Source organism: Ambystoma mexicanum, chromosome 4p (assembly GCF_040938575.1).
Source record: "Ambystoma mexicanum isolate Mex_15411 chromosome 4p, UKY_AmexF1_1, whole genome shotgun sequence".
Taxonomy (NCBI): Eukaryota; Metazoa; Chordata; class Amphibia; order Caudata; family Ambystomatidae; genus Ambystoma; species Ambystoma mexicanum.
In genome coordinates, this window is record NC_090927.1 from 351,157,796 (window position 1) to 351,176,445 (window position 18,650).

Sequence of the window (18,650 nt, forward strand, 5' to 3'; positions counted from 1 at the left end):
TTTTGTTGGTGGTTCTCCCTGTCGTGTGTGCATTGTTCAGTGAGCTGAATTGTTCTAGTTTTGTCAGTGAACAGATTGGTTAGGTTTCTTATTGGGTTTATGGCCTGCTCTGGTTCTTCCTCAGATTCAGGATGGTGTTAGCAGAGGTTACCTTGGTGTTTGGTGATGTACAGGGTGAAGGTGGGGTTCCCCAATCTTCTAGTCATTTCATGATTTCTTCTTTGAGGTTCCAATATCCTGCTTGCATGTATGGTCGTTCGTTCTGGTGTACTATCTGTTGCGAGATAGGGTGTAAGGTAGAATGATTTTAGTCTTTTTTTGGGTGCTGCTCTTATTCTAGTGCTGTTTATGAGCGTGTGTTCTGTTAGTGTTCTGTAGTTCGGTGGCATGGAGCTCTGTCGTGGTTCCCTTGCGGTTATCTCTTCATCTTGTTTTCTCTTGAGTCTGCTGGTTCTTTGGTGTGGCATTGTCTGTTCTTCAATTATCTTATCAGATTGTCTCATGGTTGTGAGTGACTTGATTTAGTGGTTGTTTGCCTCACAGATACGAATGGCTTCTCGTGGTTGGAGGTTGCTTGCCTCACGGTTGCGTGTGGATTCGCGTGTTTAGTGGTTGTTTGCCTCACATTTGGGAATCGCTTCCCGTGGTTGGTGTTTGCGGGTAGCAGGAGCGATTGCCCTCCTGAGTTGTTATTTTGTTCTTCTCTATGGCTTGGAGTTAGGTTCCTTTGAGTGGTTGTTTCCTTACATGTTTTCTTTTAATGGCCGGGTTGTGGGGTATTGGGCATTTTTTAGTCCAGTCGTTGGTTAGCGGTAGTCTCAGTGTTTGTTAGGGTCTAGGTGAGCTGGGCCCGATTGTGAGCTGGGTTCTGATGGGGGTGGGCTAGGCTGTATGGGGAGGGGGGGCCTGATTCTTTAATTGAAGTAGTTGTAGACTATATCTGGGTTCTGTCTTCTTGGTTTTGCGGGTTGATTGGGGTGGGGGTGTGAGAAACAGCTGAGCAAATAGTATGCCTAGATGTGAGCATAGGTTGAGCGGGACAGTTCACCTAGGTGGGAGGAATGGATAAGCACCACGGTTCACCTAGATGTGAGAGCAGTTTAAGCAAAACAGTTCACCATGATTTGAGAAATGGCTAACCAAACAATTTGACTAGATGTGAGAGCAGTCCAAGCAACACAGTTATCCTAGATGTGAGAATAGGCATAGCGAGGCCGTTCACCTGGATGCGAGAAGTGGATAAGCAATACGTTTCACCAAGATGTGAGAGTGGTCTAAGCAACAAAGTTCACCTAGATGTGAGAGTAGACCAGACAGCACAGTTCAGCTAGATGTGAGAAATTGCTACGCAGTACAGTTCAACTAGATGTTAGAGTAGACTAAGCAGCAAAGTTGACCTAGATGTAAGAGCAGTCTAGGCAACACAGTTCACCTAGATGTGAGAAATGGCTAAGCAATACAAATCACCTAGATGTGAAATATGCAATACAATTATCCTAGATGTGAGAGTAGACTAAGCAGCAACGTTCATCTGGATGTAACAGCAGTCTGTGCAACCCAGTTCACCTAGATGTGAGATATGGCTAAGCAATATGATTTGCCTATATGTGAGAACAGACTAAGCCAATAAACTATAAAGGGGAAAACCCAATTTTTACTACCTAAGTAGTAGCTCTACCTTTTATCGGGGAGATAGAAGTATTAAACCTGAGAGGTAGTTAGCTCTTATCAACAATTTACAGTCAACATACATTAGATTTTTGCTGTAAAAATGCAAATGTATTCATTTTTAATAAACAATTTCATTGAGAAAACACATTGACTTTAAAAAAACGAAGGGTCAATCCCTCTGACTTTACATAAAACAATCACAGGTTGCATAAAAAAGACAGTTTAGTCGTGATATTTTGATTTAGAAACAATCTAATAATATCTGTCTAGTTGATGGATAGGTAGTTCTGTGAACTGTGTAGGGAGCAATTGCTAACTCACACTGTTCATGGAACCTATATTTAGGTAACAATGGTGTCAATCTAGTATTGACACTTGAATGTTCTTTCTGCAGCTGTTGATATCAGACAAAGAGATACAAGGAGATACAAAAAAGATATAGGCTATAAATGTCTCTAGTATTTCGATTTAGCCGATTGCGGCAAGGGCTGCCTCACATAGGCAAGGTTACTCAGGAAACGTACTCACATGGAGGTAACTCCCTATAGACTTATAGATAGGCAACCTAAGGACCAAGAGGATAACATCCTGCTACACACAGGAACAGACCCCTCAAAGACCCACTCGCCCTGATATGACTAGGTAATTATTTAACCTAGCCTAATTTGATGTATTGATTTCATCAAAAAGAAAATAACTAGCATTTATAGCCTATATCTTTTTTGTATCTCCTTGTCTGATATCAACAGCTGCAGAAAGAACATTCAAGTTCAATTCTAAACACCGCTAACAAGAATCATCAACTCAAGAGATATGCATTGATAGCATGTTCTATTGAAGTTGTTTTTGTTGTTGTCTTTTTACTGTAAACTTTTATATGCAGTGACACTACTCCTGAAGAAAGTTCCTCGAATTACCTAGAGAACTGAAACATGTTGAGTCCCTCCATCTAGATACAATACTAGATTGACACCATAGTTACCTAAATATAGGTTCCATGAACAGTGTGAGTTAGGAATTGCTCCCTACACAGTTCACCGAACTACCTGTCCGTCAACTAGACAGATATTATTAGATTGTTTCTAAATCAAAGTGTCACAACTAAACTGTCTTTTTTATGCAACCTGTGATTGTTTTATGTAAAGTCAAAGGGATTGACCCTTCGCTTTTTTTAATCAATGTGTTTTCTCAATGGAATTGTTTATTAAAAATGAATACATTTGTATTTTTACAGCAAAAATCTAATGTATGTTGACTGTAAATTGTTGATAAGAGCTAACTACCTCCCAGGTTTAATACTAGAACAGACTAAGCAACACAGATAACCTAGATTTCAGAAATGGCTAAGCAGCACTGTTCACCTAGATTTGAGAAATGGCTAAGCAATACAATTCGCCTACAAGTGAGAGTAGACTAAGCAACACAGTTCACCTAGATTTGAGAATTGGATAAACCATACAATTTTTGCCTAGATGTGAGAGTAGACTAAGCAACACAGTTCACCTAGATTTGAGAAATGGATAAGCAATACGATTTGCGTAGATGTGAGAGTATTCTAAGTAGGGGTGTACTGAAATTCGGCTTCGATTAAGTATTCGGCTGAATTCTGACTGAAAAATTAGGTATTCGGCTGAATTCCGGCTGGAAATTAGATATTCGGCTTCAGCCGAATACCTAATGGAATGCTTACTCAAAGCCGAAGTTACACCCCTAGTGATGATAATTATAATGCATTGAATGTGCATTGTAAAGTGAGATCAAAAATACACAACCACACACATCGCGGTTACAGGGGCGAAGTAGTAATACACATGTTGTGGCTGGGTGCTGATTAGCAATCACAAGGCATGAATGGGTCGGTAAATAGTTCAATGAAAGTGGTGTGGTGCGTGGTTACAAGTCCTTACACGTGTACTGCCCAGGGATCAGGGCCTGCGGCTGACATGTCCAGGGGAGAAGGCAGCCTCCTCTTTTATGCACATTATCCCTATCATTAGTGGATTGTGCCTAATTAATTTCTCGGGTTGCCCCCAGTCCTGTCCCCAGGCACAGGTAATTTAACCTGATTACAGCGCTTCTCACTTCTGAGAAACTGGGCCTAACGCCAAGGCGCTAATTCTTCCCACATGTGGGCATGCAAGTCCTCTGACAGGAGCGCAGCCGGGGTTATTGGTAATTAGGGATTTTACACGGAGAAGCCGGTGCTCTGAGACTCTGCCACAGCCCCACTGCTCTTTCAGTGTAACTGCCTCTGCCTCATCTAAACTGGCCTTTCAAGGGCACTGGCCTAGGTGCCCCATCCACATGAGCCTTTTAAAGGCACTGGCTTGTCGCGTGACCTTATACGAGCCTGATTCTGCCCCAGCCCCATCGGCCTGAAGTGGGAATTGACCTGCCCTGGCCCATCTTGCCTTTCAGTGGCCCGGCATAATATCTGAGAGCTCTGTCCCAATTCCACTGCCTAGTGCTTTACCCAATCTTTCAATAGAGTCACTGTTGTGACATTTGACTGGCTCTGGCCTTGCCAACTCAACTTTCCAGGGGCACATCCTTACTGGTCTTTTTCAAGGTATCGACCCTACATTTGTCTGTCTATGCCCCAGATCCAGCGGTCTTTCAGAGTGTCTAGCCTGGCATTCCAGCTATCCCACACCAGCTCTGCCAGTCTGTTGGAGCTACTGGCACCCGTGAATGTGTACCCTTTTGGCATTCCCTCACTACATGGCTATGGCAGCGCTTTGAAAGCATGCTTGTTTTATGCCCTTCAAATAGTGCTTTGTGCTGCCTAATAGTGATCGAGGCGCTAAACAGTCTAAACTGCAGCCACCCTTTCACAGTAAAATGACATTCGTCTTTTTTCAGTCTGTTCACCGCAACGTTGAGGCAGTTTGTGCAGCATTACACAACTTTAACTTCCGTGGTTACCCGTGATACATTAAAAAAGAGGCAGGCTGCTTGCTGAAAGAGTTGTTATACTTGCGTCCACTAGGTTTGTCTGTTGTGTGCCAACGTTCCACAATGGTCCTTGTGTTGTGTCGTTTTCCGGTAGACCCTGCCATCCTGTGTGAAGTTGGAGGCATGTTTGTAAGGCGGCCAGTGACTAGGTGTGACGGGCACACAGCAGGTGTGAAGTGCTGAGTGCTTTATGCTAATATAGGGGTGTGGTGACTGGTCCGGGATGGGCCGGCCCAGCTCCTCCCTGCCCCATCACGTGGTCTGGGAGGGAGGGCAATGGGTCTAACACCTGCCTATACACCGGGGCAGGAGAAGTCTCACTAGATGCAGAGCCTACAGTGGAACCTCTCACCAGCTGTGTTCACTCTGTTTATTTGAATAGAGTGTTATTTCCAAGGTGCTCAAAAGCCCTGCTCAGCAAAAATCTACTTTTGAATTGCTAGAGGGCAGGGGACTTTTCAGGCAATGGGGGAGGTTAGAGGGCCTCTGTCTGTATATTAATGGGCAAGTCCTGTATGAGGAGCGAAGGGGTGGGTGAATGGGAAAGGCAGGCTGCATGTTGTGTGGGTAATGGTTGTGATTTAAATGCATGTTCTTGTTTTTTTCATCATTGATAGCACTGTTGTAAAACATAGCATCCTGGACTGGAGGAAAACAAGGACTCAAGTAGGGGTTTGAATTGGGTGGGTGGTCTTGGCAAGGGTGAGGGGCAGAGGGTACCCTCTACAGCTATGATCTATTTTTAAGCACTATGCTTGTCCTTCACTGAAGTCCTGTTAAAACAAGCATTGGTAAAGCCAACAGTTTTGGCTTGCTATGTATATCTTGACACATTTCCAGTAGTAATCTACTATTTGGTCACTATTCGGCCCGGATGAATACTTAGGCCAACTATTCGATTTGTGGCTGAATAGTAAATTTACTATTCAGTACACCCCTAATTCTGAGCAAAACAATTCACCTAGATGTGACAGTAGACTAAGCAACACAGTTCATCTAGATGTGAGAGTAGGCTAAGCAACACAGATCATCTAGATGTGAGAAATGGCTAAGCAATACAATTCACCTAGATGTCAGAAAAGGCTAAGCAACACAGCTCACCTAGATTTGAGAAATGGCTAAGCAATACAATTCACCTAGATGTGAGAGTAGTCTAAGCAATACAGTTCACCTAGATGTGAGAGTAGACTAAGCAACAGAGATCACTGAGATGTGAGAAATGGCTAAGCGATACAGATCACCTAGATGTGAGAAAAGGCTAAGCAATACAATTTGCCTAGATGTGAGAAAAGGCTAAGCAATACAATTCACCCAGATGTGAGAGTAGTCTAAGCAATACAGTTCACCTAGATGTAAGAGTAGACTGAGCAACACAGATCACCTAGATGTGAGAAATGGCTAAGCAATACGTTTTGTCTAGATGTGAGAATAGACTAAGCAACAGACTTAACTATGGTGTGTGAAATTGATAAACAGTACAAATCGCCTAGGTGTGGGAAGCTAATGTATATGGTCTGTATGAGAGGTATGGTTGTCGTATGATTGTGGGTGCATGCATTCGATTGTAGGCTTATGTGTGGTGAGGTAAGAGGGATAAGAATACTAAGAGAGCTGGGACAGTTTGGTGGGGTGCAGTGATTGCTACTCCCATGTCCACACCACACTTACGTTGTCAGTAGGAGCAGGTTGACGGCTGCAGACTTCCTGCTTCTCCTGCTGACACCGGTCGGACATGATCTGGGGCTGCTTCTGTAGGTGCTGCTCTTTGCCTTGGGGCACTTAGCTAGGGGCTGCCCAGGCAAGGCTGTCCTGGAAGGGCCTTTGAAATACAGCTGTTCCAGTCATAGGTGTGGCACAGACCAATGAGATTCAAACGGGCAGAGAGGCACCTGACTGATTCAGCCAATTGCAAGGGGGAGGGTGGGGACAGGAAGAACGTCAGACCACAGAAACTGCACCACAGAGACTGCACACCCTAGATGCAGAACAGCTCAGAAAACGAGGTGGGAGTCCACAAAAAACACGAGATAAACCCAACAGAAAACCACAAACTAGGTAGAAAACGATTGCAAAAAGCACACAAATCCCTCCACAATGCACCTGAAACAGGCCAAAAACAGATTAAAATCAATGTAAAACTACTGACTGAGCATCAACCAGCCCCTAAGACTGATTTTCAAGAGGTTACCTTGTAGGATGCTTCTGGAGGCAGTCAGGAAGGCAAATGGCTGCCAGGAACAGAGGCAGAGAGACACCTGACTGTTTCAGACAAGTGCAAGGGGGCGAGTGGGGACAGTAAGAAAGCCAGAAACACACTGTTGCTAAATGTGGGGGAGTGGCACCAGAATGAACATGCAAGTAACGTTTTCCCAAATTGGCGGTTGCCAGGTTGGTTTCCATCCAATCCTAGCAACCGGTGCATAGGTTTGTAAAGTGGCGCTTTCTGTGCTCCCTCGGAAAATAAATGACAGCATCAGAATAGGTGTTAATTACGGAAAATGTCGGTAACACTTACTATTACTTTTTCTGTAATTAACACTTTGTTGAAAATCGGGCCCTCAGTGTTTAAGAGCTTCCAGTGCATCTCCATCAAATAACTGGCTACACTGGTGATAAGTAACACGCCCATTTTAAGTATCTTTGGGGCCTGGGGCACAGGCATATCTTGGGCCTTTCCCCCCAAATCTACAAAAGAAGATATTGCATACCACCACGATTCAAACCAGTTTCTGACTGTCAGAGCACAGGTGCCTGCAGCACGGCTTAACTCTAAGCTATCTTGATAGGTTGTAGCTGGCTTTACAAGTGGAATGGACCCTAGGCATTGAAAGCCACCCCTATTGTTACCAAATTGACTCAATAGTACTCATTGTATTGGCCTGAAGGCAAAAAAAGGCGTAGCCCACCCACCAGGATTTCAACCCATAAATGGAAAGTTGCACAGGCGCAGTAACCCAATGAGGTGTTTTACAAGCCTCCACAAAGACATGAAATAAATATTGCATAGTATTTGTAATGCTTGGACAAGTCTTATTTCTGCATAAAATGCCTGCTGTGTTTCCAATGAAAGAGAAGCACACACCTTCACTACAAACTAGAATTATAATGTATTTTGGGTGTTAATATTTTCTTGCATAGCACAAATAGCGAATTTACGTGACTCTAAAGCACAGATCAAGAGACAGGCACTCGATTGAGAGAACTGAACAGGTAAGGCCTCAAAGCAAGTGCACATCAGGTTCTGTCGCTCCTGGGCCTCTCTGCTAAAACTGTCACCAGAGGAGCCATTCCTGATGCTATATGTTAGCAACAATTATGGCTGAAGAGCACTATGACCCTCAAAGAGCACTGCAGCAGGATGCAATTGGGGAGTAGGCAGGGTGAGAATTATGCGATTTGTTCTGAGTACTGTGGCTGAACTACCAGGGGTGGAGGCACAAGTCACTTCCATGCATGCTGGTGATTGCGAATGCTGCATTTCAAATCCAGTGTGAAAGACAGTCATATAGGATTGAAGAACGCATGTTCATCGCTCTGTGAATTAGGCTTGGTGGGAAGTGTTTATTGACAGGGCAAAGTCACTTTTCTCCGCTCTAAATGCTCCATGAATTAGGCCCCAAGTTTGTGTTCTTAGGACGACTGCTGATCCAGTGTCTGTTCAAGATACGCTGTTTCAGCATAGTTTGTGGGTGCACTGATCCAGTGTGTGTTGAAGCTGTCCTGTCCCAGTGCGTGTTTATGGTGTTTTGCTCCAGAGTGTATTCAAGGTGCGCAGCCCCAGTGTGGGGTCTCAGTGTACTGCACCAATGGTGGTCTAGGTTTCTAGCTGTAGAGGAGGTTGTACTGCAATATGTGTCCTGAGCGTGCTGATTCATTGTGTGCTCCTGCATATGTTCATTGTGTGCTCTTGCAGTGTGTACGCAGATGCCACTGCATCAGTAAAGTGGATATTGTGGTAGCAATGAAGTTCCACAGAGTGAGGCTGTTGCAACAGCACATGACACCCAGGGCTGATCTTCACATACTCACTGGCATGTTTTATAGAGTGAGTTGTCTCTGTTTCTCCACAGGTACCATTTTGTTATCCCAGTCCCACGCCCCTCACCGTCATTACACGTACACAAAAAGTGCTTGTAAAGGACGTGACAGGAAAAGCGACAGCTTTAGGCAGGAAGGCTGAAAGGGGGCGGTATGCGTGATGGCTCAACGTCGTAGATTAGTGGGCTTGATGACTACAGCTCTCTACAAACAATGAAAGGAAGGAGTGACATTCCCTACAGTTTGCAGTGGTACACAAGTGAGCCTCCCTTAACATGAAAACATGCAGCACGTAGATGGGGGTCCCTACGAGGGTGGTCACCCGGGGCACATGCCCAGTTTACCCACACAGTAAGCCATCTCTGGTGAGTAAGCTTTAAAAGAGTGTACTGTTCCCCACAAGTCTTGACATAGAGCATCACCGTGGAGGAGTTAATAGGTCAGTCAGGCATTCCACCCATTGTCTGATTGCCAGGATTTGGAGGGTGTAGCACATGATGGTGATTTCCACAACTTTCTTGGGCTGTGTTGCAGTTGTCTCACTATGTGGTGCTGGCAGAACCTAGCATTTAGTCAGTTAAATGGCTGTTATATATTGCCACAAGTCCTAATGTGTACCAGATTGCAATGTTTCCCCATGCACATTTCTTAGGTCGCCAATTGGCAGTAGAAGCCATGGCATAAGCCTTCCGGCACCTGGCATCATTGCCTGGAAGTTCCGACCTCCAAGCAACCTGATTGGCTGCCTCTGTGTCTTTCCCCAGCCCCCTCCAAGCCGGCTGTAAAAGCCGGGCCATGGCAAAGGCCCACTGGACCTTTCTGTCTGAGCTTGTCCGCGTTGGTCTAGCGGCCCGATGCTTACCTGACATTCTCCGTGGGATGACCCTCTGCTTCTTATCCTCACTATCCTCTACTGCGGGAGCCATCCTTCCACCTTCAGGATCAATCTTCCTGCCCTTGCTTGCCATGTCGCATTCCTTACATTGTACTTTAGGTAAGCTTCTTTGTTGCCCATAACTTCCAGCATCGACCGCTCGATATGTCTCCTTTGCTCCTTCTCATGCCCCTGAACCTTTTTCCTCTCCTGCCGGGCTGCCGCAATCCACCTTAATCTCCGAAGCCACATGCTGATGCATTCCCCACTTCTGTTCAGCCTCCCGACACTCAGAGCAGGGCAAGCCCTACTGACCCACGCCTGCTCATCCTACTTTTCCATTTCACCATCCCCTCTGTTTTGTGGCATCCCCCCCACCATACTTTTTGTGACCCGCACCAAGCGGCGTTGGTAAGCACCTTATCAAACTATTAATTTCTCGCCTTCCTGGTCCAACAAGAGACTTGGGCAAACTAGCGTCCTTACAACACACTTGCGCAGCCTGCGCACCACGCCGCCGACCCCCTATCTCGTCGTCTTCGAGTGGCTTCTGCAGTCCTACCTACCTGCAATCATTGATTTCTGACTTTTACTTAGCCCTGTGCCGCCTTTGCATTTTACTTGCTGTAACTTCAAACCTTATGCTCGCTCTTTATCTGCTCGTTACTTCTAACTTTGACTCTTCACTTAGCTCCATGCTGCCTCTGTGTTTGATCATATTGAATCCCTTGCCTACTTGTCACATTGCTTGACTGCATGCCTGATGTAGCCCCTGATGTCATGAGGCGAGGCTTTGCAGGGCTGCATTCACTCATGCCTACTTTGTCACATTGCTTGTCTGGCTTTACTAAGTGCTTTTTACCTGTAATTGGTATTCCAATGTTGCATTTTTACCGGCTTGTACCTGCATATTGATATAGCCCCGTGCACCATGAGGTGAGGCATTCCAATGCTGCATTATCCTACTTGTACCTGCACTTCCCCATCCCTTTCTCCCCTGCTTTCTTGTGATAGCACTTGCACACTCTGAATAGCTCTTGGCCTAGTAGGAACGTTTTTGTTTGTTCTCCTCATCCTTGTACCCTCACATTTTTGTCCTGATGCTTTCTTGTTACAGCACTTGCATGATCCGAATGTCTCAAGACCTAGTAGGAACGTTTCTGTTTTGTTTTTACGCTCCCTTGTCTCACCTCCCTTTTTTGTCTTGATATGCCTTGAAACACCATGCGATGTATAAGTGCTTTACAAATAACCAATAAATAAAAATAAAATAAGGAGGTATGCAGAGTAGCCGGTAACATGTCAGTAGAGAATGTCAGTCAGGGAAATGCATACATGGTATGCAATTCAAATATATTGTGAATTTAGTGCTCCTCTTCTTACATATGCACATGCATTCCCGTTCTTACCAAATACGGAGAGGGTATGCACACAGAGGGAGGAATTGGAGTAGCCAATGTATTGTTGAGCTACTAAACATGGTCATGGGAAATCTAACAATCAGGTCTATGTTGGCATGTGTGACTATGTATAAGCATACTCTTCCACAGTATAATTAAGTCAAGGAAGACAAGGGTGGATCCTGGACAGCGTGCACAGCAGCGTGGAATGCAGGCAGTGGCATCACCCATCATCTGCACATCCATTTTATGCTTCCAATCAGCTGAAAAGGCAGCTGGCTTCTAGAAAAACATCCATTGCAGGTAGAGCCATTATTAAGTTGGTCCGCAAATACAGGCACAACTGCGCTGACGAAATTGAAAAGGTCTGTTTTGCAAAGCTCGGAGGTACAGTTGCCTATGGCAAAGAGTTATGGGGACTTGTTAAATCAACCACCCAAACAGGCATGTCTGAACGGCTTTTCTGAAAAAAGCTCTTGTAACTACCTAAAGGTTTCTCATCATCCGCCCTTGATGCAGATGTTCACTTCCAGCAGCAAGAGAGATGGGTGATGGCTAGTCCGGCCAGATATGTGGTTAAGTGGGTAATCTCTGAGACAAGAGAATTGGTGGATCTGACGTGGCATGAACATGTTTCACAATCTTCCATCTCCCGTACAGGAAGAATCTGTGGAAGGACTTTACTGAACTGGGCTTTGGCTATGTACTACTTCAAGATTCCCACGTAACCGACAGTCACAGGCCCCTAACGTAAACATGTAAAAAAGTTCAAGGACAAAGACAAGGGAGGTTGAGTGAGGAGGAGTTGGTTGGTCTGGCACATATACCTTGAGTGACATGTCTGTGATAGGGGGAGGCCACCAACCATACCTGTCGACACTCACCAACCACAGATGAAACGCCTTTTTGCTCTTGAATGAGTGAACAGGCTACCCTTAGCTGCCATTACCAATAAATGGAAGAGTGATTCACACCCAAAGTGTATAATGATCTGTGTTTTATACCAGGACCACTGACCTCTTAATGAGGTCCAATACATCATAAAAATATACATATAAAATAGCCCAAAAGCACAGGTAAAGGTACCAAAACTAAGACCGGAAAATAAATATTTCAGTTTATGTATGTAATTTGTAACCCACTGGTTCCCGATAAATATTTGTCTATGCTTCTGTTTGCTCCCGAATGAGCTTGCTAATGCCTTTGAAATGTTGTGTGCCACTAAGATGTACTTCCCAGTCCTGGCTCGCATTATCGCACTATTACAGTTTAGGACATCCTATGGCAGAGTGTGGGAAAGATTATTGTGTCTTTACTTTTACTAGCTGGACCATTATACTTCTAGTCTAATCCAAAATGTATGAACGTCGTTTTTAAAAGAAATGTATACATAATAATACCAATTAATGTGCTTAGAATTATGACCTGTCTAACACTATTTTCTTTTCCTTTCACAGGTTCCAATTATTTTGCCAATCATTTTCCTTATTGCAGCTGTGTACCTCGTGCTGGCTCCTATCATTGACAGCCCGCAAATTGAGTTTCTTTATGTTGTTTTGTTCATCCTGAGTGGTGTCATTGTTTACATTCCACTAGTCCACTTTAAGCGCTATCCAAAGTTTTTGAGCAAAGTTAACTTGCATCTGCAGTTGCTACTGGATGTTGCACCGACAGATAAGAATGTGTAATATTCAACTAAATCCACAAATTCTACAAGCTGCATCTTTCATCGAATTAAGCATTAAAACCTGATTTGGCGTGCCGGATCGAGTGTTATCGCCCCGGGGGCAAGTTAAAGGCTTGAGCAAAGCAAGAGTGTTTAACAAGGGTCCCCAGGGCAATAACACCCGATCTGGCATGCCACACAGGGTGTTAATGCTATTACTACCCTGGTTGCCAATCCGGTAACCTGGGGTGCTGAGAGCAGTGTATTTTATTTGAATGAATGGGATGCTGTGCAGCATCACATGCATTCAAACAAAATACTGTCCTAAAATGGCTACCACGGAAATGGAAGTGGGGCTTACGGATCCCCTCTTCGATATCTGTAGCGAACTGGAGGGAGCGCAGCAGCATCAGAAAGGTGGAAGTAAAAAAAAGTACTTAAGGGATGGGAGGATGGGGTGCAAGTTGGCAGTGCAGGCTGGTGGAAGCAGCCAGCGGGCTGCTCGGAACGCTGGCTGAGATTGAGTTTCATCCCTTGGTACGAGCAACCTGATGGGTTGGCTTCCCCGCCCCGGTGCTAATTATATATAATCCTATTCTATGATATGAATCAAGTTATTATTTAAATTACAAACCTCATTTAGTTGCACTTTTGCTGTCTCCTTTGAGCTAGTAAGGACATTGATTGAATTAAACACTTGCCCCAAACATCTGTGTGAATCCTGCAGTCACAGGTTTAAATCCCAGCATGCCTGACTGAGCCCTACATTCTTCAGAGGTCAACAAATTGAGTGTCATTAAGTTTGGGTAATAATGTCACCTATTATCATAGTGCTTAGAAACAAAAGGAATCCGACCTGAATAACTACATCCACTGTACAATATTATTAAAGCATTACAAATCTAAAACTGTACTGGAAATACTTTTTTACTGGCTGTGCCAACTCAGCCTTTTATCCTTACAATTCAATACATTTTGTCTACCATTAAATTGGGCAATAATAAAACCTATTATTGCAGCACTTACAAGTCGAAGGAATCGGCAGTAAGTGCGGTATAAAAAGGTGATTTCCTCTTACATGCACCTTTGCAAGAGGAATGATGGTGGCCACATTGTGAGATTCAACAAACTGCATAGGAAATACTTATTATACATCTCATCACATTGAACACCATAAACACATATATTGGAGGAATTGATGCAATTAATTTGCAAAAAGAATAGTCAATATATAATTTACTACATTACACTCCACCTCCTCCCCACATTTAATTATCAACACAATTTCTACATGAAACGCCAGAATGCCAGTGAACTTTATATGTATCTTTTCTTTGTTGAGTGCTTATGTACAAGAAGATGGTTTTAATGTATTGCAGCTGATGAAAACACTTTAAAAAAAACAGGTACGGGCAGTATAGAGCAATGGTACATACCGACAGCACAAAGCAATGAAAGCTAGCGACTTGCAACTGCAGTTATTTCTAACAGAACTAAGCTATGGCAAGAAGTTGCCAAGGTTTTCAAAAAATAATTTCAGTTTAACATTATAGAGCATGCAGCAGCAAAGTACATGTATTTCTTCTCAAGGCTATATACTAAAGCTAAAGGATACGCAGTGCTGGGTGGCCAGATTATCACCTGATCTATGTCAATGTCAGAGTTTTGTACAGCATAGTTGTCATTTGTATGATTTTGCAGAGTGCATTTGATGCTAAAAGGCACACATTGTAGTACAGCTGTGAACACCTCCTAAAGATTCTCCCGCCTGGAATATAAAAACAAGAATGAGACACCTTGACAGAGTAATAGTCACATAGACACGTTTATTAGCATCAAACAAAGCACTCGAGCAGAGAGATGCGACAACATATGTTTCGCTAGTGCTCTCTGACTTACAATCTCTTACTTCATAAATATAGTTTTTTCAGCTGTTAGCATGAAACATAAATAACGCAGGGTGAACAGAAAGCTCAGTGAGTAATCGTAGTGACAAACAAATAAAGACATGCAGGGGGAGACTCAACATGTGTTCCTTCCTATCCTTAGCCTAAGGTCAGGGGGAGTCACCACCATCTGGTATTTTTGTGTGCTATTTTGACCTCAAGCTATTTCTTAGCTGTTAGCCTGGTAGCAGTGCCTGCAACTTAACACACACAAAGTTTGTTTGGGATTTTGCTGTTTGTGGACCAAGGGTAAATCTATTGTGTGATATTTTTAACAGAGAAAGCAATCTGGTGTTCATTTAATGTAAATTTCCACACTGAGTCTGGTGTCTGCATGGAGTGGTGCCTTGAATGTCGATTGAATAGGTGTGGTGAATGGGGAGTATGGGTGAAATCAGTGGTGTGCTCTGAATTGTTGCTGTTCCCTTCTCGATCAGGTTGTAATGTGCAGAGGTAGCTTGTGGTAAGCGTTGTGTGTGTGGTAATCGGTTTGGTGCTGCCAGGGCTCAAATGAGTTAGCTCTTTGTAAAGGGTAGATAGATAGTGGAGGTCCTGTGGCCTTCAGTTTGCTTAATCAAGGACATCCACTATCTACCCTGCATTGATAAAGACTTTGGTTGAAACACATCTTGGCTCTTTCACATGTGATCTGAACCATACGTGCTAAGATTAACATTAGCAATTACGTGCCCAATAAAAACTACAATTGGCAACAGACACTAAGTGCATTGCCCTTATATACCAATCCGCAAATAAGGATGCAAACAAAATCCAGCGCCATTACAAGCAAGGTTTGCCTACCAAGTACTGAGCTAAAACATGGTTGTAGACCCCTGAGTGATAACAATCAAGGGGCTCCCACGTTTACATATTTTGAAAAACCTTTGGTATAATCCTAAATTACTAAGGGTAATCCAGACGTCGACCCCTTGCTCATTGTGTTCAGAGAAGCACAGCCTCCGCTCACTGATTATGTCCAACAAGCAAGAAACGCATGTCTGGTTACTGTTGGTACTCTTGTTCAGAGGACAATGGACATGCATTTCAGTGCTGAATTATGTTTGTGGGCGGTACAAGACTGATATGCAAATTAATATTTCGTCTCTATGAATACTCCAGTGAGATAAAATGTGGCCCCTCTGGAGTGAGGAACACCCCATAGAACATGTTTTTTGGCTGTGTTCATTCTCAGTCGAGTGTCCTTCATCACAGTCCTTCTCCTAAATCACTGTCCTTCATCAGTCTACCTCGTTCTCCACATTCCTTTTACATTGACACAACCCTTCATTTTAGTCATTCCCCTATTTAAAAGTCCTTCTTCTTTGTCCTAGTCTGAGCCACAGTCTCTAAGTCAGGCACAATCTCAATCACTCTCTGATCCTCCTAAGTATCACTTCATCTATTTTTTCAACTTTTTGCCTTCATTTGTCCCTCTTACAACTTCATCACTGTTCTTCTCTTTCATAACGGTCTTTCATCAAGGTCCTTCTATATCATCACAGTCCTTCTTCAGAGTTCTGTTCCTGTGACCCAGTGGTGGTTCTTCATCATTCATTCTCCTTCATCACAGTCCTTTTTTTCATAGTCCTTCATCAGTCTTTCATCCCAGCCTTCTAATTCTTCAGAGTCCTCCTTCCTGACAATTCTTCCCCTTCGTCACAGTCCTTTTCTTTCATCACAGTCCTTCTCCTTCATCACAGTCTATCACTCATCACAGACCTTTTCTGTCCAATTCCTTGTCACAGTCTGTCCCTTTCACAGTCCTTCTCTTTCATCATAGTCCTCCTCCATCAAAGTCTTTCATCTTTGTTATAGTCATTTTCTTTCATCACATTCCTTTGTCACAGTACTACTCCTTCATCACAGTAATTGTCTTTGACCACAGTTCTTCTCCAGAGTCTTTTTCGTTCATCACATTCAATCACAAAATATTTCTCCATCAGTCTTTCATCATAGTCCTTCTCCTTCTTCATCATTTCATCCGCTTTGACATGTTACAACACCATTGGGAGTTCACGGCCCCTACCGGCAGCCAGAGTCGGTAACCTTTGTTACCAGCACTTATTTCCAGACCGGCATGGCTGTACTATGACGTACTATGACATAAGTAATACAAATTCAAATTTCTATAAAACAGCATCCATTTCCCACAGATATCCCTTTGTTTTAGCAAAGGCCTGTAAATCCAGAGAGCCAGGGCCATCTTCTTTTGCACCAGGCCACAGTGAGGTAGCCGGCAGGGCCACTACGTCTGTCACCCTCTCAACCTTAATGGATGAACATTAATCAATGGCCTTATTACACATTTTAGTACTATTTGAGCTAAAGAGGGATAGGTGCCGCGTCTGTCTCCATCTACAATAACATGGGCATAAGTGTAAGAAGTACACCACAGTCTCAACGGTATGATTATCACTTTCACAGAATCTGGTCCTGGGCTCCTTGCCCCACTATGTGTTTAGATAGCTGTGAGGAAGGCATGGTATCGAGCAGTAGACACCAACACAATAGATATACTTTTCAAAAACCGGTATTTAAGAATTTGCTTGGGATGGTAGAATTCCTAACTGGCCCTAACTCTTAAATTTAAGTAATTTCGACCATTAATCAATAACAAATATGTCCAAGTCAGTCTGGTCAAAATAAACAGCGTATACTAAGAAAACCTAACCTTGTACTCCTTCTCAAGATAACAAAATGTGTTAAGGGAATACAAAAATTAAAATAGTGTCTCAAAAGGAAATGTCACAATGGCTTCAGCACCAACTCCTTTCCCCATGTTCAACCCCTTGGGGTTTAGAGAGCTTCATAATAAGCAAAGGATAGGTGGATGGCACAGTTCTTTCAGTCTTGCACACTTTGTCTTCCTGGTATAGTTCAACATCTCAATCGTAGGCTTTCAGTTACTGGTAGTTCAATCACTTCATTAGGCTTTATGCGCCTTGTCATCAATAATCAGTTAATTTGCTCTAAATTTCTCACAGTTCTGTACAGGTTTCCCTCTGCCAGCTCGAGCCTGTCTGGTTTTACTTTATCACACAATTTCTTACAGTTCTGCACAGGCTTCCCTCTTCCAGACTCGAGCCTGTCTGGTTTCACTTTATCACACCATTTCTTACAGTTCTGCACAGGCTTCCCTCTGCCTGGATCAAGCCTGTCTTGTTCAAGGGGGTTCCCTTCCCGACGTTTCTATTTAAGATCTTTCACTGTCAAAGACTTTCAAAACTGCTAGTAATTTTACATAGACCTCTGCATCACCACTTCGACCTCTCTTTCCATATTCCTCCAATTCTCAATCTTCTCTTACAGCACCAATGCCTCTCGGTACTTGTAGTTCTTATTCTCTTTCACTTGCCTTCTTGGCCTTGTTCTTTATATTTTACTTTTGCCCTTTTGGTGTATATCACATTTCACATATTTCAGCTTCCTCTTATTTAACTTTCTTTCCTTTGATCTTCACTCGTAATATCTTTCAAATGTTCATCAAAAGTTCATAACATTTCACAGAGAGTTCAATGTGCAACTTCCTCTCGCTGGAACACTCTGCTACTCGGTATCCTTTTCCTTGAACAATTGCTCAATTCTTTCTAGTGTTATCAGCACATACGCAAACTTCAACTTTCAAATCACAGTCACTTTTGCTTTAACATCAACCAGACTTTTGCTGTGCTCGATAACTCACTGGTTGTGTTAAATGAATGTCTCATCTTTTCCTCGCAGCCCAAGGCAGCTTCCAATGCCTCCTCTGCTCCTCCCCAACTCCATGGTTCACCCGGGAGGGTCGTGGGCCATTTTCTGGCACCATGAAGGTTTCATTCCTCTGCTCGCTCGGCTCTCCTTGCCGAACACTCATGGCTTCCCGAAAGCTTGGAAATATTGCCTGGCTTTCTCTCGGTGCTCTCAACTGATGATCAGCCCCTTGGCCTTCCAACTCCCACAGCCTGGTTCACATCTGCCGCGGAAGAGCTGTTCCTTCTCGTACCCAGCCTCACTCAGCTTCTCAAAGAAACCTCTCTAATTTTCATATTTTGAACTCCAAGTCCCACAATACATCTCTCCTGTTTTGCTCCCACTTCACTGATCTGGCGTTCTTGGGATCA

General features: G+C 43.7%; 1 protein-coding gene across 1 annotated transcript in view; it reads left to right on the plus strand.

The window, feature by feature from the left end:
- Positions 1 to 13,492, plus strand: part of LOC138453240 (b(0,+)-type amino acid transporter 1-like) — a 321,037-nt gene extending 307,545 nt beyond the window's left edge. The window contains exon 6 of the mRNA XM_069605898.1: positions 12,396 to 13,492. Within this exon, the coding sequence (XP_069461999.1) occupies positions 12,396 to 12,626 (231 nt within the window). The 3' untranslated portion in view covers positions 12,627 to 13,492. The remainder of the gene's footprint in view (positions 1 to 12,395) is intronic.
- Positions 13,493 to 18,650: the final 5,158 nt, after the last annotated feature.